Here is a 24,752-nt window from a genome sequence, read left to right as displayed (position 1 = left end):
CTATTATGGAATTGGAGCATTGTTGACTTGTCAATGAAGTGATTTTTCAGAGAAACACAGGAAAAAAGAATGGCCCAAAAATGTTGTTATAAAATTTTGAGGGAATTTTCTACTGGCTTCATTCAGTTGCTTTCTGGCCAAAGGCTGTTTTATGCAAAGACCCCATACACACTATACAACTTTTGCTATCTGATTTCCTTTGGATTTACCAAAACCATGTAGTGCAGGGACCTGCCTGATTGCATACAAATTGAAAGTGTTTAGGTTTGACCTCATATTATATGGCTTTGGTAAATCTAAAGGAAAAAATCTACAGATAATTGTTTAGTGTGTATCCAGCTTTAGTTTACGTTGTGGTGAACAATTTTGAAACATATGTTGAAATATAGCCTTAATCCCTTAATTTGAAGGGATTTCCTCTCACTTCCTGTTTGGATATAGGACAGGAAGTGAGGTGAGATCTCCACAATGGGACAGAGATGGGAAAAAAAATCTGATAGGGGTTATAACCCTCTGAACTTGAAGGGGTGGGACAAAGAGATGTCACAAGAGGGCAAATAAGAGGAGGGTCAACCACGATATAATTGGACAAAATTATAAGGCTTTATGGATGAAACACAAAATATCAAAAAAATAGTTTTTGATATTGTGTGTGTAGCACTAACTCACGGTGGAGCTGCTGGTTTAAAGCGGGCTGTTACCGTCACCTTTGTTACCTCAATTTCACCAGAACCGGGTCCAGGGTCCCGTTGAGTTTAATCCCAGACAGTGTAGACACCAGACACTTGAGTATCTTTTCCAATGCTTTAATAAAGAGTAACTGAAGGAAGTAGCAGGAAAGAGGCAGAAGAAGAGCTGCAGGGAAGTTCAAATACCCTTTCCTGCTATAGCACTATGAATTGGAATCTTGTAGATGAATGTACTCTCCTTTTAGAGTTGAATCTTTGCCCACCCGGATAGGTTTCTCTCACTAACCTAGCAACCGGCACTCAGCACAAACAAAAGTCTCTGCCACAGACTTGAATGGAATAGAAAACCGTACGATCCTCTGCCATAGGATGTAATGAATCACGATGGACAGCAAACACAGCACCAGAACCTCTAAGCCGACCCGGCAGTACTATGCGGCAGGTTAACTTTAGGATACGTCCTCCAACTGAGTCACCAGGCCCCTCTCCAGACCAGCACTCTGCATGATCCTTCCATGACGGGTCCTCCCCTGGGATCTTCTCAGTTGTCCAGCTTCTTTCCGCAGGACAGACAGAACAGGACCATTCCCTCGCCGCTGTGGTAGGCCCCAGACAGGCTTCTGGGCCCACCCACACGCTGCAGCAACGTGGTCCTCCCGGTCGGAGGACCACGCAGTAGTACTCCTAACACATACCTGTCGGCCAGGAGGGCCAGCAGGTGGAACGGAAACCCCCCAAAACATGGCGTCTGTCCCATAAATACCCTCTCCCAGAATGCAACTCCGAGGACCACCTCCACCGAGTTATCTCTGGGACAGAGGAGCACTCATAGGCTTTAGCGCATTGCCTTTCCAACACCTACCCATGGCGACAACGACATCCACAGGCACAGTGTGAAACTACATGCAACACAGCCAAACTGGAACAGAGGCTAAATCTGACTATGTATAAAACAGATAACCCACTAAATGTACCTATAAGTGGTAGATGAAAATCTACCAGCGCTACATGTGTTTCATCAATAAAGCATTATATCTTTGTCCCAACCCCTTCAAGTTCATATAGTTAACTGTTGGCATCCCGTCTGAATGACGAATTGGTCATTGCTCAATTTAAACCTTTTTGAGTGGTATGGATTCAATCATTTTTTAATATTGTTCGCGTTATAACCCTCCCTTACTGTATCCAAAATAAAAAGTTCTGCCCATAGCTCTACTTTAAATTAACAACACTGGAGTAAATTAGCCATAGCATAGCTGCACTTGTTAGATAAATCTGTAACATGTAATGTAATATTTGTTTAAATGTTCAATGGATCATAGTTACCTGTTACAGTTTTCTTTATTACAATAAAAGCAACTCTCAGAAGTAAATTCTTGGAACTTCATACAATTGGTTCGACTAATTAAATAAAATGTTTTACTCCCAAAAAAGCAAAGAGCCTAGCCAGCAGCGTGTGAAAAGGTGGGGCTTCTCACTTGATGAAGTTCTGAAAGATCCAGTAGGACGAGAACAATTCCTTCGCTTTTTGGAGTCAGAGTTCAGTTCTGAAAACCTCAGGTAAGGCATTGTCAGCCTTTACTTGTGTTCCATGTTCCTTCAGACATATACTGTGTATTCTAATATAAAAGTATTTACTTACATCTTACTTCATGTAAAACCAGAAAGTTAGAACTTTTGTCAGATGTTTACAGTAGTCCCTATGGGGAAGATTTACCTTTTTTATCCTGGTTACCATTGTCATTAAGACTAAGAAGGGAAAATCCAAAAATCCCTCAAAGTTTTCTCTTTCAGATCTTCCAGGTTCCAAGGTCATGGTGTCGTAGTGTACAGGATTTGTGCTGTAAAGTCCAAGTCCAGCCATTTTTTAAAATTTTTTTTTAGTTAAAGATATGGATAAGGGTTAGAACCTCTGTCAGGTTCAACTGCTGTTTGTTTGTTTTGCTGTTGATTGGATTTTTCCCCAATTTCTGTTCTGTCTAAACCCTGTAACTTTTACAGGAAATGGGTTGAAAAACTGCAAGATGTAGTACAAATAATATACACCTGACAGAGATTTTACACCTTTCTTACTCTGCTAGGAAAAAAAAAATATTTTTAATGCACTCTGTTTTTCCCTTCGGAGATTTCCCTTAATGTCCTCTTTTGTCTGACACTTGTCAAGTAGAGAGGAACTGATATGAAGTCTTTTCTAGGACATTTATCCTACCTTCACCTCCTCTAGTTTGGAAGTTTCAGTAACACAATGACCCTTCTAGCATGCATACTATACTGTACATTTGCAAATTAAAAAAGGATAATTATCTTTCGGCGAGCTTGCTATGTTATTCCAATCCAAGTGAACAAACACAAGGCCATTCTTTTCACATCCAGGATAGCAATGCTACCATTTATTAAAGTAACACTTTTACAATCTTAAAATATATACTGACTAAGCAGAATGTTTAAATATGTGACAGAATGGTTAATTACACTTTACTTAGTGATAGCATTAAAATGTTTTGCTTTGTGCCATACTCCCAGGACTCAACTGTTTTTCAATCATACGTAATTAATTTTGTATTAAGAAAGATATAATTCCTGGAGATAAGCATTATCAACAGTGAACAGATCTTTCCACTAGAGGACATCATTGTAGCATGGTTCATTGTCTTTTCTAGCTTAGTATATTCTAGTCTTCTGCATAAAGGTAATACATATTGTAATGTTAGTCCAACAGCAGTGCTGATTTAAAATTGCTTAAAATACTTCAGAGTTACTTATTTTCCTAAGGTTTTGGCTGGTTGTCCAAGATCTGAAAAAGCAACCCTTGCAAGAAGTTCCAAAAAGAGTAGAAGAAATATGGCAAGAGTTTTTGGCCCCTGGAGCACAAAGTGCCATCAATTTAGATTCCCACAGTTTTGAGAAGACAAGCCAAAATGTGAAGGATCCAGGGAGGTACACATTTGAAGATGCCCAGGTTCGTAATTTTCAACATTATAGTAAGTCCTATTCAAGTACGTGCACTTGTAATTTATATGCATCCCTTACCAAACAAATTTTGCCTGGCATAAACAGTTGGAAGTCAATTGGGAAACAATTGTTTTCTATGTACCCTAGAGGTCACCTGTGTTTGTCCAGTGTGAAAAAACCCAGAACACTGCAGATAATGTGAAAGAGCCATAATGGTTTTGCTAAAGTGTGGAAGTGTAAATAAGTAGATAGTATATGTGTGTTTACATATACACAGTATAAAGTTATTACATATAGTGATTAGAAAATCTATCCTTTAAAGTTTTTATTTATTATTTCACTTTAAAAAAACCTGAAGATCCTGCTAGTTCTTTGGGGTTTTTTAGTAAGGGGACAGCCTTCTTTACATATCGACAGTTAAGAAGTTCCCCGTCTCTGAATTACATCACGCACAGTGGGCGGGCGGTGGATGGAATAATGTCAAACAGCACCGGCTGGTGAGTGATTCGACATTTAACAGGGGGCTGGAAGGATTATGGGTTAGTGTGCTAGCAGGCGGATGGGCTTACATCACACCTATAGCGTGGAAGAAACTTCCCCACCTGTGTGTTCTGTGTTCCCAAACCTACTATAGTTTTGACAACGAGGCTCCAGCTGGGAGTTGTCTAATCTGCAGCTAGTTCTGGAATTAAGTCCACACACACAAAGAAGTTACTTCCCCTGTGTGTGTTTTGTTAGTCCGCATGCCTGCTGTGTCATGTAAGCCCATCCACCCACGAGCCTGCTGTGATATAATCCCACCCAACATCATCCCACGTGAGCCACAGATGGGGAACTTCCCCACTGTGTATATGTAAAGAAACCTTCCCCTTTACAAAATAGACAGGCCTCTCACTGTGATGAAGAGGGCCTTAATGAGGCCGTGCGGTCAAGTGACCACAAAAGATTTTAAAAAAGGCTAAAACATTTTTTAGGAAATTAAATGTGTTTTTGACAAAAAATCTGATTCAACTCAACCACCAGAGGAAAGGACAACATAAATATGGAAACTCACTGGACTATATTAAATTGTCACTTTATTGATTATCAAACATGATTAGAATGTACAAATCCGTACATTAAAATGGTACCACGCACAACAAACACACCTAAAATCACACTCTCTCATAACAAAAAACATTTACCCTGTATTAAGCAGTATAGCTGTAATTTCTAATATATGTATATATATATATATGTGTGTATGGGGTAAGGGGTGGTGATCCTAATATTAGAATGAGCTAATTTCTGGTCACAAATAGGTTATTATGCATGTAAATCATAGCTCATAGCACCCAGCCAAAGATAGCATGTCTGCCACAGTTGAAAATCAGAGATGGATCCAAGATTTGTGGTGAAATGATAAAACAAATACTCCGTTCTAGTATGAATCAAAGTATGATGTGGTCCAGAGTAGGATCAATGGTCACTGATTATATACAATTGTATCAACTTCGTAGATGTACAGGCATATAGCCACAGCAGTAATGAATCAGCCAAGAGATATATGTGAACATGGATATCCCCTCCCTCGCACACCAATCATGTTCCAGGTGGTGCAGAGTAGATATAGTCCATCACCAACTTGGAAATCAATCCTCAATGACGTAAATGTCCATATGTGTTAGAGACCAGATTGTCATGGAATGTTCTATAGCAGGGATCCTCAAACTACGGCCTTCCAGCTGTTGCAGAAGTACACATCCCATGAGGTATTGTAAAGCTCTGACATTCACAGACATGACTAGGCATGATGGGAATTGTAGTTCCTGAACAACTGGAGGGCCCTAGTTTGAAGACCCCTGTTCTATAGGGTGCATGCATGCATGTTATACTTCCAGACGTCCCCAGGAGATAGGGTGTATGTGGAAAGTGAGGTTAAGCCTGACGGGTTTTGCTGGACCTAAGCCGGCTGCTTCAGAGGGAAAATGGAGGCCAACTGTGTAACCATGTGCTTAAAAAAAATTTAAATTTGGCCGCCAAACGTCACGTAGTTACATAGGCGGTGATATCATGTCGGGCACGCAAATGCGCCACGCTGCAAACGCATGATGTCACCACGCACGCAACCCGTCACGCGGAGTGGCAGTATCTTATTAAGGGCCAGAATTAAAAAATTGTCAATCTATATAAAAAAATTAATTAGTGCTAATATACATTCCACAAAGGGAAAAGAAAAAGGCTTATAACTGCAGCATGGTGACAAGCTTCCTTCATAAGGCTATTAATGATAATTTCATCCTATGTACATACTGTATATACTATATATACAACTTAACCTATAAACATACTTAGATACACCAGTGAGTTGCTCTCAACATAAGAATAATAATAATGAGAGAAAAAAATAAATGTATTGAACTTTTGTTTCAAAAAAGGTACAAAACGAAGGCTATCGTTGAGTCCAGGTGGTTTGGTAGCCTTCAATTCACATATCCACCTGGCTTTGTGCTGAAGAACCACCTGGTCAAAATTGCCCCCTCTAGTGTCTTGGGAAATCACTTCTAGAACCCAACACTTCAGACAATGGGGGTCCCTATTATGTTTTAAACACACATGTCTAGCTAGCGGGGCACGTAATTGATTTCATAGACATGGTCTTGGAAACGTTTACGTATAGGTTTAATAGTTTTTCCGATACTCCCACCGATTTGAGGAATTTATTATTAAATATATATGTTAGCAATTGGGAGAACCTGGAGTGTCTGATTCAGTGTGTATTACAAGTATTTTGAATGTGGGACTCAGTCATTCATGGTGGCACTTGGTTCATTCCCATTTGATGCACAATATTGTGGAAAGGAAACTAAAAAGAAAATATTTTTACAGTTTTTTTGTTTTTTTTTTTGCAATGGATCCTCAAGTTTTAGAGAAGATGTTTAGTAAATCTCAGATGCAGTGTGACGTAAACCCTAGGGATGGTACACAAGAAAAAGAAAAAAATAGACTACTTTTCAAATTAAAGGACCTCTATGAGAGAAAGTCTAGCGTACGATGGAATGTATATTTCTTTGGGAAGTATATACAGGAAAACATCTATCCAAAAGGAATGAGAATCCAGATCTTTCCAAAAAAAAAGTAACTAGTGATTTCAAGACTAAATGGGAAAATAATCGACAGCAGTGCACACGCAATATGGTTGTACTGCTGGTGGATTTTTATGAACAACAATTACTTCAGATAAACCAAGACATTCAGGAGACTCTGGATTCCCTAACCCCATTTAGGCAGAGACCCACCTGTGAACAAGAAAAAGATATCTACCTTTCAATTGAAAAAATAACAAAGAGATAGTAAACTCTAAAAACACTAAATTTGAGAGGGATAGGTATGCATACATTACCAATAGAGCATAGGGGTGGAACTTTGCATACAATATGGAGAAACAGGGAGTAACCCATAGGAAATATAACATAAACAATGATAGTACTCAGTCCGAAGCTGAAACAACATTGGAGGGCAGATCAAATCAGCCACCCTATCATGTTAGAGGAAGGGGTCAGAATAAACATAACAAACATAAAGAGTTCAATCCCTATAAGAGAAAGAGTATAGTCTTGGAAGATGCTGATAGTATTTATACATCACAATTAGAGGATGGGGGTGAAACAGGACGCATAGAATGGGAAAAGATTCCTCCAAAAAACGATTTGGGACTCCTACAAACAACCACCATGGTACGAGTACACAGTGCATTAAATCCACACTCCCCGAGCCCACAGTCCCAAATATGCAGGCATTGTCCACCCCATTTAAAAAAAAGTAGGGGATGGATCAAAACGTGACCCCCAGGGGAGACAGGATGAACTAAGGTTTATAAATACAGGCAAGGGGACAGTTATTTGATTTGGTGAAGGACATTTACCTATTCACTAGAAGGCTGGTTTTACAGGTATTACACGAGAGGAAGGATAACAGTGCCCCCTTGGGACCTTTGGGTGGTTGGTCCAGTTTGACCAGACAGGAGTACCCCATATACACATATATTAGAGATTACAGCTATATTGCTTAAAACAGGGGAAATGTTCTTTGTTATGAGAGAGAGGTGTACAGTATGTGTGATTTTAGGTGTGTTTGTTGTGTGTGGTACCATTTTAATATACAGATTTGTACATTCTAATTATTTTTGATAATCAATAAAGTGACAATTTATTATAGTCCAGTGAGTTGCCATATTTATGTTGTCCTTTCCTCTGGTGGTTGAGTTGAATCAGGTTTTTAAATTCAGTTTTTGTCTAATGGTCTTTACCGATGTTCTCCCACCGATTTGAGGAATGTATTATTAAATATGTATGTTAGCAATGGGAAGAACCTGGAGTGTCTAATTCAGTGTGTATTACATGTGTTTTGGCCAATGTAATTATATTTGTGATATTAAAATGGGTTTTAAAATTGCCTTGTGTTCACAAATAGTATAAGATGACATATGCTTGTAGCAACAATGATGTAGATAAGATACTATACTCTGCTGCTTTTTGCTTTAGTCAGTTATTGGTCCCATGCCCTGGCATTGCAATAACATTGTGATCCTGATTTAAAACCTTCTGCCTTTAGAACCACTTTAACACAGTGAACCACACCACAAACAAGTAAATGGGCCTTTTTTGTGTTGGAGCATGGAAAGTTTAGGAAGAAAATCACTGGGCCTGGACTAAGGTTGAGAGCCACTGCACTAGATGATGCTGTGCACAGAACAAGTATATCATCTGCAGCAGAAAGAACCACTACCTAGATATTTTGTGAATTCCAGAATCACAAAACCATCAGGTGTTTATCAAGAAAATTAAGATTTTCTTAAAAAAGGGATCTGCTGAATCCACTCTAATTGGGTGATCCACACACAATTTTTTATAATTAGTTTTTACAGAAATGAAGGGTTGCTATACTTTAAAAAAAAATAGTAAAAATGCTTACAAAATATCTTTTTGCCCCAGTAGTTTTGATCACCTACAGCCAAATAGGAAGTTATCCCTTGCAGTAAAGCTATACTTGCCTGATTCTCTGCTCCTCCACACAGCTAGATCGGTCCCTGCAGCTTCTGCACCTCTGCGCTCTAGCGGTCTTGGGTCCTAACGTCATCAAGACCAGAACCAGATCCATATCCCTGCAGCAGGGGTATTACAGGGATGCTCATTTGCAATTATTCTATTTTTACTGAAAAACCTGGCTATAATAAAATATTTTAGCTTAATTATGTGTGTTCTGTTGTAGGAGCATATCTACAAGCTTATGAAGAGTGATAGTTATGCACGGTTTCTGCGCTCCAATGCCTACCAGGACTTGCTCTTGATGAAGAAGAAGGTAAAGTTGGGGTGGACATGCTTGCATCCTCTGCACATTACTGATTCTGGCCTGCTGCTTGCTAACCCTGTGGAAATGAGAACTGTGTCCCTTGTTTGTAAATTCATCTTCTTTGCACGAGGACTAAATGTCATCTCCCTGCCAATTGTTTTAACATAATGCAATTACTTATCCCATTGCATAAACTAGTGAAATTTACATTGTCTGTAATTTGATATATTTCATACTGTTAGATCTGTTAAGTCTTTCGTCAATGGTCATACAGATATGGAATTTTAGAAAAGGCTGTTTTACTCCATGCAAAGCCATCTTAACTATTAGAAGGCATGATGTGTCATTTGTGGTGAACATAAGGCCTTTTCTTTGACCAGTCTTGTCTTTTGAAGTAACTTGAAACAAATGCTGGTATTAGTGCAGGATAGGATGTCTTCATGCTTATGCTGTATAGCCTGGTAAAGCATTTATGGCAGGCAGCTATGCATTTAACAACTGTGTGTTGTATACATTTAGCTGGGTAGAGCAAGAGCCTATACGTATCAGATGTTATTGAATGCAGTTTGCTGCATTTTTAATGCAGCCAAACAGCATGATGCTTTAAAAATCAGTTTATATTATTGGAGCCTGTTCCAACCCATGATGAGTTGCAGTGAATTTGCAAAATGTCCTGCAGGTTTGTGTGTGCTGACCTATACTTCCCCATTCAAGTCAGTTAAATAGAGACCCTCACAGCCAAATTACTTTTGAAAACAAATAGCAATTTGTGTTAAGTTGCATATGACACTGCAAGAATTTTCAGTTGTAGCTGGTTTAAAGGAGCTTTAAGAACCATGTCTATCTACTACTGACAAGTCAAGTTGTCAACTTGTACCTCAGTGGGATTGAATAAAAATTCAGGGAAAGGAGCTCAATTATTATGATTGGTGCTGAATGGTTTCCCAAAGCCATATGTTTTAATCATCCATGCTGCAGCTCCAGAGAGTTGTTTCTGTCATTTATAGGGGTGTAAGCGGTTTTTGTGTGATTTTCCATCCTAGCTTCCATTGATTACTAGTCTATGTTATTTTTTTATGATCCCTGAGATCTAATTTCAGTGACTACCAATATGGGCAGCAACTTCCTTTTTGGTTGTACAAAACCTGTACCTATTATCAAGAGCTGTATTGTGGATAGCGTCAATTGCAGATCCTCTTCTTATGAGAATTATTTTGTTGCAAATGTTAGACAGTGGCTCTACCAAGTCAATAAAAGCATAATCAATCTGTTATAAAAGCTAAAAACAAATTTTGTGTTTTGTTTGTACTCAAGTGGTTGAATTATTTGCTGGCTTCTTATTTCTCTTGGTGGTCTGGCAGCTAGATCTTCCTGTTGTACTTTATGATCCAAGGACAGAGGTCTCACTTCTCCTGTTGCATGCTATGTAATGTAGTGCACAATACAGATGAGTGAATAAATCCCCTAATCTGGCAGTTTTGGACAATTTTGATGAATCGGGTCAATGGGGCTTCTTTTCTGTGAATCAAAATCTTCCAACTCCCTGGTTTACTAACATGCTGATCCACTCTACATTCTAAGTACTATGCAATGAATAAGTTCTGCTTGCCCAGATTCATGAATTGCACAGTTTCCCACAGATCAGGCAAATGTGTAGGTAAATATTAAGGAGAAATTTACAATTACCGTATTTATCGGCGTATAACACGCACCCCAAGTTTAGGAGGGAATTTTAAGGAAAAAAACTTTTTAAGGAGAAAAATCTTACATTTAAATGCCCATCAATGCAGCCTTGTCAGTGTCATTTGCAGCCTTGTCAGTGTCATCTGCAGACTTGTCAGTGTCACTGCAGTTTTTAAATATGGTTCCGCTGAGAGACAGAGCCGGTCCTGTGTCTCTCGGCTGCTTTCGTCTCCTCTCATAGTGCTGTGGGCGGAGCCGAGCGCCACCGACATACATACATAGCCGAGTGTACTCGGGTACTAGGTTCGGCTAGCTCCGCTCACAGTCACGCCCAGTACCTGTGTTATGTCCATTATAGGGCGGGACTGGGCGTGATGTGAGGGAGCTAGCCGAACCTAGCCGAGTACACTCGGCTATGTATGTATGTCGGCGGCGCTCGCTCCTCCGCTCACAGTCAGCGGGGGATCGGCGGGGATCAGCGTATAACACGCACCCGCAATTTTCCCCTGATTTTAAGGGGAAAAAGGTGCATGTTATACGCCGATAAATACGGTATTCGAAATTACAATTACTTGGAAATTATCAAAGTCAATCAGTCTACTGATGTTTGGATTGATTCATTCATCTGTTGTGAAGGCATTTAAGACCCCTCGTTAAAGCGGAGTTCCACCAAAAAGTGGAAGCTCCATTTATTTGCCTCCTTCCCCTCTCCAGTGCCACATTTGGCACCTTTCGGGGGGAGGGGAGAGCAGGTACCTGTTTTTGACAGGTACCCGTCCCCACTTCCGAGAGATCTCGCCGCAGCAAAATCACTCGAAAGTTCGGCCCCCCTCCTCCTTCCCCCGCTGCAAGGCCATTCAGAAAGCACAGCATGCTTTGCACACACGCAGTAGGGAATCAGCTATGAAGCCACCAGGCTTCACTGCTGGTTTCCCTTACAGCCAATGGCGGCGGCAGCACCCGAGAGCCGATGGAAACATCGGCTGGGGTGCCGACATCGCTGGATTCCAGGACAGGTAAGTGTTCTTAATATTAAAAGTCAGCAGCTACAGTATGTGTAGCTGCTGACTTTTAATTATTTGCTGGGGGGACGACTCTTTAAGGCTGCTACAAATAGTCACAGCTGGGATCTCATGTGAAGGCATCTTGTTGCTTAAGTTCTAAAGGGGTATAAAAAGCCAGTGGGTTATTTAACTCGCCAACAATATTGTTTTAAAGTGTATGTATAAGCAAATGTTAGGGAAATTTTTTAAAGCATAGTCAAGTTTTTTTTGTTTGCTGTCTTTTGCCCTCACTGGGAGGATTCACCCTCTCTCTTTGTCCTGGAGACCATTGACCATTAAACACTCTAGAATATTTCTCCTTAGAACTTTGGTTGAATATTACCCCCAAACTTTATATCCATATATTATTGACACCAGGACTGTGTGTGCTATATGTCCACGTTCTTATAAATCTTATATTCAGCAAAACTATTTGGTAGTCATGGAGTTTATGGGGACTATATAGAACAAACTAAGTATCATAAAAACAGTTCTTTATTAAATCTCATTGAAAAATCACTACACATGTTAAAATACTCTCTGCCTAGAGGTTCACATCATGTACAGATTCCAACACAATTCACATGTAGACGCGTTTTGGGAAGCCTTCTTCAGGAGAATATGTGAAATGATCAATACACTGGAACCTGTGCTTAGAGAAGTATAGACACTACCTCTGCAGACTCCCCTTCAAAAATACTAGTTACCTGGCTATAACCCTGATCTAATGAGTACTTTCTGAGTCACTGATCTGGAGCAAGTACACACAGACAGGAGTTCAGACATTGCTATGACTTAATTCACAGTATTATTCGCCAAGATTAGTGACTGATAGGGTATTGAATGTAGATTTAGCATGGCAGCCAGGCAACCAACACTTTTCACAAATGGCAGCACCCAATTATATCTCAGCATATATTTTCTTTACAGTCTTATTAGTGTAAAGGACTGGTGTTGACCATGCCCTCATGGTCAACAGTGGTTACTAGGACAATTAGAGAGAGTGCATTTTACTTATCAGGACAATGAAAATAAGGGTTTTATCCCTTGACTGCTCTATCCACAGCCAAAAAACTTTGGCTTTAGATTCACTTTAATAAATTAGAACTATGCAATTAATAGTGGGTGTGTGGGGAGGCATGGTCTCTGTGATGTTACTTTCTAGGGTTAGTGTCAAAAGAACAAACCCTTGTCACCAGTTTGATTTTTAAAGTTTGCTTGTTGTGGCAAAAGGGCTTAAAAAAGAGTCTTATGCCCAAAGCAGCTGGTCAATAGACGAGGTGCATTGTTTTATGAATTTGATTAAAGAGTAACTCCACTTTTGTTGGGAAAAAAACATTCCCCTCTGGGTGATTTATGTACATTTTACCAAACTTGGTTTCAGATTCCTACCTTTTCTTATTCTTAAGAAATAACTGTTTGTGTCCATGTGAATCGTTATTGTAGTGGTTTTGTAATTATCAGTCAGCTGCTGCACCTGCAGGACTTTAATAAGGAAAGTGGCAGGGCCTGTATCCCTTTAGATGTGCATTCCCTTTGGAAGTATCTCACCAAAAATGACATTTTTGTCACAGGGGATGCTCAAAATCTGACTTGTATCCTGGTGCAGATTTCTGGGAAAATAAGTAAGCCGATCACACAAGCAGGAAATAACATTTTCAAGGGGCGTTCTGTACACCAGCTGTGTACAGAAGGCCTCCAGGTAACCATATTGCATTGCATTTTACAAAAAATGACAGTGCTGCAGATTGAAAAGGAAAGGTAATTTTTAATAATATTTACTCACAATTGTACAGGCATACCCCACTTTTAAGTACACAATGGGGTTTATTTACTAAAGCTGGAAAGTGCAAAATCAGGCTCACTTCTGCATAGAAACCAATGAGCTTCTAACCCCAGCTTGTTCAATTAAGCTTTGGTAATAAAACCTGGAAACGAATTGGTTTCTATGCAGAAGTGAGCCTGATTTTGCACTTTCCAGCTTTAGTAAATAAACCCCATTGTGTACTTAAAAGTGGGGTATGCCTGTATATGGTATATTATTTTTTTATTTAATTGCTCATTTTTTTCCCACGAAAGTGGAGTTACCCTTTAAGCTGTTCTTATCCTTATGTCTATTTGGTGACATGTGGTGATCTGCATGAATAGGAGTATCTTTTGCACAGGTCAGTGTACCTCTTCTGCTTGATATATATTGGTTAACTAATGCAATGGCATATATGCTTTTCTTCAACTGACATTATGAAAATTCAAAAAAACTGCTTTTAAGGATAGGATTTTTTTCATCTTTGCTTTGTTGATATGTCTTTTACTATAACAGTTTTCCAAATGATTCAGGCATTTGGGATCAGTGATTGATTCACATTTGACACAGTAGACACAGTATTTTTTAGAAAACTGGCTTGTCCTACTTTATTTTGTGGTGTTGTAAAGACTACATAGAAAGTAGTAGCCTGGTAAAAAATTTTTATTTAGCAGGAATGCACTGAAAAACATTTCACAAAAACCAGGAGCAAAAACTTGCTTTGGTATGTTGGAAATATGCAACTTATTGAACAGTGTCAAATCAATGGCTCAAAATATTGTAAAATCATGTAATCTTGTTTTCTTCTTCTCCTTTATTTTTTTCTCCTTTTTTTGTTTTTTATTTTTTACATTAATACACATCCTACACTGTAGTAATTACTTTCTGTAACAAAGAAGTGTTTAATTGATGATTCAATATAAATTACGCTTTTTTGTGTGTATGTGCCCTTCCTGCTGTTATACTACTTTTTTACTCCAAGTTGTATGCACACTTTATATTATTGGTGCTATGTTATGATTGTACAATCACAACATATTTTTTCAGACAGTTATTGGCCAGTGCGATAAATATTGCATTTTCAATTGGCTTCCTACCTATTGCCATTTTTTCTTTTTTTTTTTTTTAACTTTTTTTTTATTGGCAATATGCCCAAAGGAAATACACAAATTTGGCATCATTACAACAGGTCTGGTCTCAAGTGAACATGTAAGACTAGATAGAGGAGTGATTTACCATAATCAGGATAGCTCATAAAAGTATTAGTAGACAGTAATTGGTAAAATGATAGTGAATTTGCTGAGAACAAGACAACCCCTGAGGATACGTGGATAAAAGTAAAAAGGTAGCTGCCTAGGACACAAGTCACAGGCAAAGAGGGGGGGATTTGACTTCCCACACAAAGGGTATTATGTTTTCAAAGAGACATAAGGGAGAATAATGCAGCGTACACACAATCGGACATTCCGACAACAAATGTTCGATGAGAGCTTGTTGTCGGAAATTCCGATCGTGTGTAGGCTCCATCGGACATTTTTTGTCGGAATTTCCGACAACAAAAATGTGAGAGCTGGTTCTCAAATTTTCCGACAATAAAATCCGTTGTCGGAAATTCCGATCGTGTGTACACAATTCCGATGCACAAAATTCCACGCATGCTCGGAATCAAGCAGAAGAGCCGCACTGGCTATTGAACTTTATTTTTCTCGGCTCATTGTACGTGTTGTACGTCACCGCGTTCTTGACATTCGGAATTTCCGACAACATTTGTGTGACCATGTGACAATCCAGGATTTTGTTGTCGGAATGTCCAATCGTGTGTACATGGTGAAGTAGGGGGAGAGGGGAAAAAAAGGTGGGGTAGTATTTGGGGAGGGCGGGAGCAAAGAATGGTCCATTCTAAAGCCACCAGATCTCTTGCTTACACAAGACAAGACACAAGGAGCTCCAGGTATCACTCAGAGAAAGTAAACTGAGTCCAGTAAAACCACCTCTTGTAGAAGTGGGCCTCTTGTTTCCTCAAAGATTAAGTAAGGTCCTCCATAAGCATTATATCATTCACCAATTTAATCCAATATGACACCATAGGAGGGGAAAGGCATTTCCATTGTGCCGCTTAACATGCCCTGGCCGTATTAAGGAGGTGCCCCACCAATGAGTGGTAGTACTTTTGTTTGAATATAAGAAAATTAGTGACAGTCTCTATAAGCTGGAATACATAAGGACCCACTTAATGGCATAATATAGATATATAGAGGTACCACATCCTGATATAAATAGAGACAAGAGAAATTATCACAGGATATTAATGGAGGAATCATAACACAGTTTCTAAATATACATACACTAAAAATGAATTCCATATACAACAAAGAGAAAAAAATATACAAAAGTGATAACCAAATCAGCAGATTCTGACTCACTAAAATATTCCAACTATAGGTAAGGTGACTCAAGGGAGTTTCGGGTGTGTCAGCATCCTGGCGCAATCGTGGAAGCACACATCAAGTGGGTCCTAAAAAACAGCCATACATGATTTATCAAACCATCACCTGATAAAACCCTTATAAAGCAAATATAATCCAATATGAAAGAAAGTCCAACTGTATACACACTATAACATCTATAAGGACAAGGTAAGAAGTAATCCTCAAGAAAAGGCTCAGCTACGGTTTTAATTCTCCAATAACTCTAATAGTGATGGCATTTTGAAAAAGGGAAACCTATAGAAACAAAATAGCTAGTTTAAGTATCCAACCCAAGAGTGACAAGGACCCATATTGATATTAGATGCACAGGAAATGGTATAGGTGTAATATCTATTAAGCTTGAAATGCTGCTTAATACTTTCATTTAGGTAGCAGGCATGCATCTGGGTCTTGTTCATTGGACAGACCAGTAAGGTCATGAATAAAGGCACAGAAATCTTGCCAGAAGGGATGGATCCACAGACACAACTAAAAGATGTGGAATATCGTACCCGAGCCATGCCACATCTCCAACAGTCAGGACTGATGTCTGGTAATATGCAATGTAGTCTCTCTGGAACTCTTTACCACCGGGTGAGAAGCTTATAGCATGATCCCTGGAGCCTCAAAGATGGAGGATTGGTGTGTAAAAAAGAGAATGAACTCTCTTTGTTCAGGTGTCAGATGTAGGAGCAAATCCTTTTCCCATTCAGCGAGGAAAGGGGGAATATAATTCTCCGGAGTGGAGATTAATGCAGCATAGGCTATGGAGAGGTTGTATCTGAGAGGTGTGGCTGAGGTTCAACTATGTTCAAAAGAAAAGGGTGGTGGAACAGAGGCTTGCTGTAGCAGGAGGGAGAGTAAATAGTGTCTAATTCGGTAAACCCACTAAGTTGGCAAAGGAGAGGAAAGCATGGACTGGATGGTTGGGACAGGTTTCCAACTTCTGTTTTCCCACAAGTCTTTTAATTCAAATTTATTAACAATTATAAATGGTTGAACTTGACATTGACACGTCCTTGAGGGAACTCCAGGTTCCTGGTCACCGGAGCCATTGGAGAATCCGGCCTCGAGTTGATTATCATAGGAGAAGTCTTAGCCTGGGTTCACATTGGAGCGATTTGGCATACGATTTGACATGTCAAATTGCATGCCAAATCGGCGACAATTGCCGGCAATGGCACCGTCCGAATTGGTGCAACGCTGCATTTGTGGCGCCGCACCGATTCCCAAAAGTAGTTTCTTTACTACTTTTGGCGACTTCGGGGGTACGATTTCCGTAGACATCTGTGCAGCAACCCACGCAGAAGTCTCAGAAATCGCCCCCGAAGTCGGGACTGACATGCAGGAATTAAATGGTGCGAGTTCAGCTGATTTCATTCTCGCTGTCAGTGTTAATCTGGGCTTAAGGTTGATTTTATGAGTGGCACCCAAAATAGGGTGGTCTCGCGGTGAGATTGGACAAGGGTTCTGTAGCCAGGATATAGTCTTTAAGGGAACAAGCAACATAGCCTGTTTCAAAGACACCCAACTAGATAGCATGTTTACACCAGTCCAATTTCCTGGCCAAGTGGGAGGCATGGTGGTAATGAACCTGATCTGGGAAAGTCTCTCTGATTGTTTGGATAAACTGAGGGTGTCCGTTTTAATTCTTGGATGACAGTCAACCCAAAGAAGTTGCGTAAACTCCTGCCTAACCTGGCACAGGAAATTTAGAGGAACAGTTATAGGGAGGGTTTGGAAGAGGCACACAACAGCCAGGGGAGCACATTCATTTCTAGAATACTGTTGCTGCCAAACCGGGTATGGGAGGATGAATACCAGTGTCGTAAATCCTGACAGATGGTCGAGAACAACAGGGGAAAGTTTTCCTGAAAGACAGTATTAAAATTGCGTGTGAGATAAATTCCCAAATATTTATGTTTCCCTCTAGCCTATTAGATGGAAACTTATATGAAAGCATATAAGTTAATTCAAAATCTTTGAACATTTACATAAAAAATTAAATGCTCCTTCCCATAGGATGTGCATGATTTAATATCTACAATTTCTGCTGCTTGAGCAGTGTATGACTATCTCACACAAAGTCAGATCAACAATTAAGGTAGATGCATATGGGAAGGGAAATTTACTACAGTTGTAAAAAAATCCCCAGGACTAATCTGCCCACCATTAAAGGTTAGCTAATTAAAGCCTGCTTATAATTTTTAACCTAGGGAGGAAGACCCGGTGAAGATGGATTCCCTGTCAGCGGTGACGGTGCACTGCTGGAGGGATCTGTTTTTTGGTACGTCTGTCATAATGTGCTAGCATGCAGTGCGTACTAGCACATTATGACATGAGCCTGCGGGGGGACCATTTTTTTTAACATGGTTTACTACTGCTTTAATATTTGTGGACCCCCACTTATACTGTAAAGTGCATTACATGCTCCTACTTTTTAATCCTGTAATAGCAGGGCTCAAAATTTCAAGTCCTGAGCTACTAGCCAGGCCTTAAGAGTTACTCACCAACCAGTTGCCCCACCCAACCCCTACCCTGCCCCGCCCCTAATTCTGCCCCTTATTCCACCCCTAAACACACCCCTAAACACCAATTAGAATTAACCCCCCCCACATAGATGTCAGTGGACGTATTTATAACCCCCAGAATTGGTGTCAGTGGACACCATAATACCTCCCAGCATTGGTGCCAGGGGCCCCATAATAACCCCCAACACAAGTATTAGAAGATGCATTGTTAACCTCCAGCATTGATGTTAGTGGACGCATTAATAACCCCCAGCTTTGATGTCAGTGGACACCATAATAGTCCCCAACACTGGTATCAGAGGACGCATTAGTAACTCCCAGCATTGATGTCAGTGGACGCATTAATAGCCGCTAACACAGGTGTCAGTATTATTAACCCCCACATCGGTGGTCAGTGGCATTGAAATGTAACCCCTCCCATGACCCCCAATGTGGGGGGAGAGGGTTAACTTTTACTGACATTACCACAAATGCAAAAGGGGAATGGTGGGTTAAAATTTCACTGCCATTCACTGCCATTAAGACCAATTCATGTGGGGGAAGAGGGGTGAACTTTCACTGCCACTGACCCCCCCTTCCCCATTTCCCACCTGCATTAGAGGACATGGCAATGTTAACCCCTTCCTCATCCCCCACCTACAGTCCTATTCCCCTAGTGCTCTGGTGCTGGACAGGGAGCAGGAGCAATGAAACAAGTACAGTCAGCTGAGCTTACCTCAGCACACACTCCGCTCCTGGTAAGCTCACATCTCCCTCTTCCAGGAGTGCAGGCAGGTGGGTGGCCGGAAAGGTGGGAGGTTTAGTCAGGTGGGCGGCGGGTGGTTTGGGCAGGCAGGCAGGTGAGCAGGCGGGCAGGCGGTTCAGGCAGATGGTCAGGTGAGCAGGCGAGTGAGCGGTTCAGGCAGGTGAGTGGATGAGCAGGCGGGCTGGATCTCAGAAGCTGGCCGCATCCCCATCCTGCCCACACAACAAGCAGCCAGAGCCTGAAACTGCCAGAGGAAGTTGGCGGAGGAGATCCAGTCCTGAAGCTTGAGGGAGGGAGGAGCAAAATCCTCCCTCCAGCAGCCATTGCAGCCTGCACTGTGTGCTGTTCAAAATGGTAGGAGTGACGTAAGCGTCACCCCTGTCATTCAGGCAGCTGAAGAGCTGGGCACTCATCCGCTCTCAGCACCCCCTCTCCACTTGCCCTCAGCTTATTTACACTCACCAAATGTGAGCAGGCAAATGAAAATTTTGAGGGCTGGTAATGGTTTGGGTTGAATAATGGGTAGTCTTTGTGATTAATACATTTGAATAGTTGACTCTTGAAATCGTTCAGGTTTCAGCAAACACCTGCCATTACTATGTCTATTCCTCATATAGTGATTAGTGGAAAAAATGCTCCTTACATTGGTGGCCATTAGAAATAATGATCCCTTTAACCTCCCTGGTGGTATGATTATGTCAGATTTTTGCGTCTCAAAGCGGTACAATTATTTTGCATAGAAATTTGGCGTTTTATATTGTAGGCCTGTAATTCTTAGCAATAACACACTTAAATCTGTCCAAACAAGAGTCTAGTAGATATCCCGGGTATGATAAAGTTTGAAACACAAAATCATAAATTATAATATAATACATAAATATAAATAATTATAAAAAATAATAATATAATAATAATAAAATTAATTTTCGCACGATTCACTATCGCTCAATTCTGCAAGTGTTCTAATTTACTATCGCTGTTTTCTAGCTGGTCTAAAACCACTTTTGACGTAAAGGGACACTTTTTGGTTGCTATGGACAATCTCCAGTTTCCAGGCAGAAAGAACTGTATATATCATATAAAACTGCATGCAGGGCATTGGACAAAGCACTGGGGACAAAAGGCATGTGAAATAATTTCATACAGTAATATAATCTGTAAGATTACACTGTACTGTATGTATTATGATTTTTCACTTTTTTAAATTTGCCACCGGGCTCCGCCTCCGTGCGTCGCGACGCTTGCAGGGAACGGAGCCCGGCACGCAGAGCATCGGGCGGAGGACAGAACCCGCAGACACAGCGGGGGGACATCGCAGGATCCTGGGGACAAGGTAAGTATACCGCACCAGGATCCTGCAATGCAATCCCAAGTATGGCTCGGGGTTACCGCTAATGGTGCTGAAATTTAACCCCGAGCCACACTCAGGAAAACCGCCAGGGAGGTTAAAGATAGTTAATATCTATAGTGTCAGTAGTTACTTACCTAAGAAGCAGAAAGTACTCTTTGCTCTAAAAGCCCCTTATAAACCTCTGGGGGAACCCTAGAGTTCTGGTGACCCTGGTTGAGAAATGCTTTACAATATAAAATATAGGAAATACTTTAGCAAACTTTGTGGACTTTACATTTTAATTTTTGAGAAAGTGTATAAATACCCATTGCCACGTGCAGAGTAATGTTAAAGATATTTTGTAACTTTCTAACCCTACCTATGGCATTTTGTTCTGAAATTGTGTCACAAAAGTAAATACTGCATTCTGATTCCCCTTTTAAAAATGAAAAAATGGACAGAATAGGTGCAACTCAAAAGAAAATTACCTTTGGAGAATATTCACTGGTAGATTTCTGACCTTTTCTATCTGTAGCACTTTGTATCAACATGTTTCCCTTTGTATAATAATTAGTAAACTAGAGATTTTGATCATATTATTTGATGATCAAGTAATGTGCGAGGAGAGGGGAGCTCTTGTTAAAGTACTTATACTTTAAATTCCTAACTAGCCTAGCTTAAAGTGGATGTAAACCCTCACATATACCCAGTGACATGAACAGTCTCAAATGATACATAGACATGAAACAAATCCTCCTACATACATTTTACATGCTTATCTGCTGTTTTCAGCTTTATATATGCTTTAGTAAGTTCACATCCTGTTTAGAGATTTTCTCTTCCTGTTCAGCACTGAGTGTGAAGTCTGGGCATACAGCCAAGACAGCTGATTGGAGGAAAGGAACACACCCCCCACATAGGCAAAGACTCTCAGAGCTGTTTTGTGAATAATTTAGCTGTCTGCTAATCTATTTATAGAAACCTCCCAACACAAAATTCAGCCTGGTTTTATCACAGTCTATGAAGAACTTGTCGAAAGTTATCAGGCTGATAACAGAAGAATGGAGCAGGATAAAGAAGAGAGATAAGGAAATACTGCAGATATATGTGCCCAGCTCAAATTTTATGAATCGAGTTTACATCCACTTTAAAGACAATATCTTCAAAAATGTGATTACCTTTTTTAACAACTGACATGCATACAAGCATGGAGGAGTCTGACTTAATGTAGCCTTCTTTTAAACGACAGTGGAAAATTCACCTCATTCATTTTGCATCATTTGGAAAACCTGAGCCAAACAAGGTGAATATTGTAATTGTCCTATGAATCATTTGTATCCTATGTCTGCTTTGCAAAATTTCAACTGCAGGTGGTGTTCCAAGCCAAATCTATACTACCGGCGTAGCAGCTCCCTGTTCTTAGAAAATCTGCAAGCTGCAGAAAGTCTGGCCTTCTGTGTTAATGAATTGAAGGATTCCAGAACAATTGTAGTAAAAAGTATGAAACATGGAAACAATGAGGTTTGTTTACTAAAGGAGCAGAGGATGTTTATTTTCAAAATTAATTTTCACTTATGTGAATTAGGCAAGACAAAGTCAAAAATCTCTTTGCAAAGAATACCCAATCATATGCAAGGAAAATCTAAAAACTACAGGATTTTTGCTTGCATGTGATTGGATGATTAAAGTCAACACAACTTCGCCTAATTCACTAAGCTAAATCAATTTTCTTTTTTGCAAGGAGAATCTAATTTAGCTTAGTGAATCAGGTAAGGTTGTGCTGGCTTCAAACATCTTCCAATCATGTATAAACTTAAATCCTGTTTTTTATTATCTCTTTGCACATGATTCAGTACTTTTTAAAAATATATTTATACTTTCTCGTCATTCACAAAGTTAAGTGAAAATTCCTTTCCAAAGTAAAAATTCAATTTGCAAAGTGAAAATTACCTTTGAAAGTGGCCATCCTCTACTCCTGTAGTAAATCAGGGTGGATGTCTGACTTTTTTAAAGAAAGTAAAGAGTTAGGGGACTATTTAGAATTTTTTTTACACAAGATTGATGCAACTTTCACCCAAGATTCACACATTGTCTAAATTGACTCACTTGGGAAATGTGTGAATTCTGGGTAAAAGTTGTTTAACACCTTCCCGGTTGGCCTATAGCAGATTCACAGCCAGGCGGGACTTTCCTTCTGAGTGGATGTCATATGAAGTCCTCTTAGAAGGCTCCGCTCATGTGGCAGTGCAGTGCCACAATCTGTCGACGGCTGTGTCGACCGAACACAGCCAATGACTGATCAGTGTACCGACTCGCCGGTACCATGTGACAACTTTGACCACATGACAGATCACATGACAGTTGTAAACATTGGATGGCTTCCTTTCATGCCATCCATTGTGTAGCTAGCTGTTATTGGTCAATGTGATCACATCGTACAGGCAGGGCCAATCACAGCCCATCTGTACCATGTAATTAGCTCTGGCCAATCACAGCTAATCACTACAAAACAAACTGAGTGAATCAGTTTCATTAAGTAAAATGCTTGCTTATAGCAATGAAATTCACTGCTATAATTAATCATAATGTGTAAAAAAAACAACAAAAAAAAAGTGATCTCTTTCCCAAAGTAGTACAATGTTTTGATGGTAACATAGTGCTCTGATCACAGTGTGTTATAAAAAAAAAAGTGTAAAAAAAAAAAAAAGTTATACAAAAATTGAGAAGAATTATTACATTTTTGGGTTTTTTCATACTGTCACCAGTCAGTGTCCCTAATCACCACCACACCAGTTATATGATGATGCTGTACTGCCCTGGTGACAGTATGTAAAAAAAAAAATGTGATTTTTTTTTTTTTTTAATTATTTCTTCATTTTACAAAACATTATGAAAAAAAAATACAACTTCACAAAAAAGTCACCATGCCTCTTACTAAAGACCTTGGATTGTCTACTTTCCAAAATGGGATCATTTGGGGGATATTTGTATTGTCCTGATATTTTTGGGCCTCAAGAAATGAGATAGGCCACCATTACATCAGGATTGATAACTTTTCTGATATATACCTTAGTTTGTGAACTCTATAACTTTCCTACAGACTAATTAATATACACTGATTTGGGTTATTTTCACCAAAGAAATGTAGCAGAATAAATTTTAGCCTAAATTTATGAAGAACAATTATTTATTTGCAAAATTTTATAACAGAAACAAAGAAATACGCATTTGTTTTCACAACTTTAAGTCTTTTTTCATTTATTTAGTAAATAATAATAAAAAAAAGCCCAGTGGTGAATGAATACCACCAAAACAAAGCTCTATTTGTGTGAAACAAAATGATAAAAATGTAGTTCATGTGCAGTGTTACATGACCGTGTAATTGTCATTTAAAGTGAGACAGCGCTGAAGGCCAAAAACTGGCCTGAGCAGAAAGGGGATAAAAGTGCCCAGTATTGAAGTGGTAAAACATTCTTAAACAGACCCCTTTGTATTAGAAAATGATCAAGTTTTGTTGTATCATCTTAAGCATTACCCCTGGTTTATTGTAACATGGCTGTCGTTGGTCAGCCTGAATCTCTGCAGCTGTTAAATACCATATATGTGAGGCATGCTGGCTTTTGTAGTTGAACAGTGACTAAAAAGCCTATGTTGTGTGATATTTATGTGAGGCTTACAATAGAACAGGTTTAACAAAGATTTCCATGGTATAAAATGAAGAGTTTTCAGTTTTATTAATGTAAGGTGGATTATACCTAACCATTATGTAGCTTTGTCTTATAGCTAAGCATTGCTGCATTAATCTTACCTGCTTTCAGCAATATCAGCATATATTAAACTCTGCCAGTCTGTGTGCATGTTTGTCAGCTGCTTGGATGTTAATTGTATTAGCTTCCATTCATAATGTTTGGTAAACTTGTGGCTGCCTTGCTGTGGTCCTCCTTGAGTCATGCATAGTGATAGTGTGCACATTTTTCCCATACTAATTTACAGATTATATTATACACTGAGGTACAAACACACCTTAAAAGAAATAAATATTTAGGAAATTAGTTCTCCAATGAATATTTGTAAATATTCATTATGTTTTTAGTATCAATAATTGAGTTTTGTTATAATTAATATGTATTAAGTATAGAATGAAAAAAATATGCCATGCCCAGCTTAAAATATTGC

At 39.6% G+C, this 24,752-nt stretch overlaps 1 protein-coding gene across 2 annotated transcripts in view; it reads left to right on the top strand.

Annotated features, from left to right (window-relative positions):
• The window catches only part of RGS6 (regulator of G protein signaling 6), a 905,069-nt gene that overhangs the window by 846,200 nt on the left and 34,117 nt on the right, over positions 1-24,752 (top strand). For both annotated transcript variants that reach the window (XM_073609698.1, XM_073609699.1), the window contains exons 14-16: positions 2,124-2,249; positions 3,462-3,648; positions 8,892-8,981. In XM_073609698.1, coding sequence (XP_073465799.1) covers positions 2,124-2,249; positions 3,462-3,648; positions 8,892-8,981 — 403 coding nt within the window. The remainder of the gene's footprint in view (positions 1-2,123; positions 2,250-3,461; positions 3,649-8,891; positions 8,982-24,752) is intronic.

Source organism: Aquarana catesbeiana, linkage group LG13 (assembly GCF_042186555.1).
Source record: "Aquarana catesbeiana isolate 2022-GZ linkage group LG13, ASM4218655v1, whole genome shotgun sequence".
Lineage (NCBI taxonomy): Eukaryota > Metazoa > Chordata > Amphibia > Anura > Ranidae > Aquarana > Aquarana catesbeiana.
The sequence above is the reverse complement of the archived record's forward strand: the minus strand, read 5'-3'. Positions and strand labels throughout refer to the sequence as shown.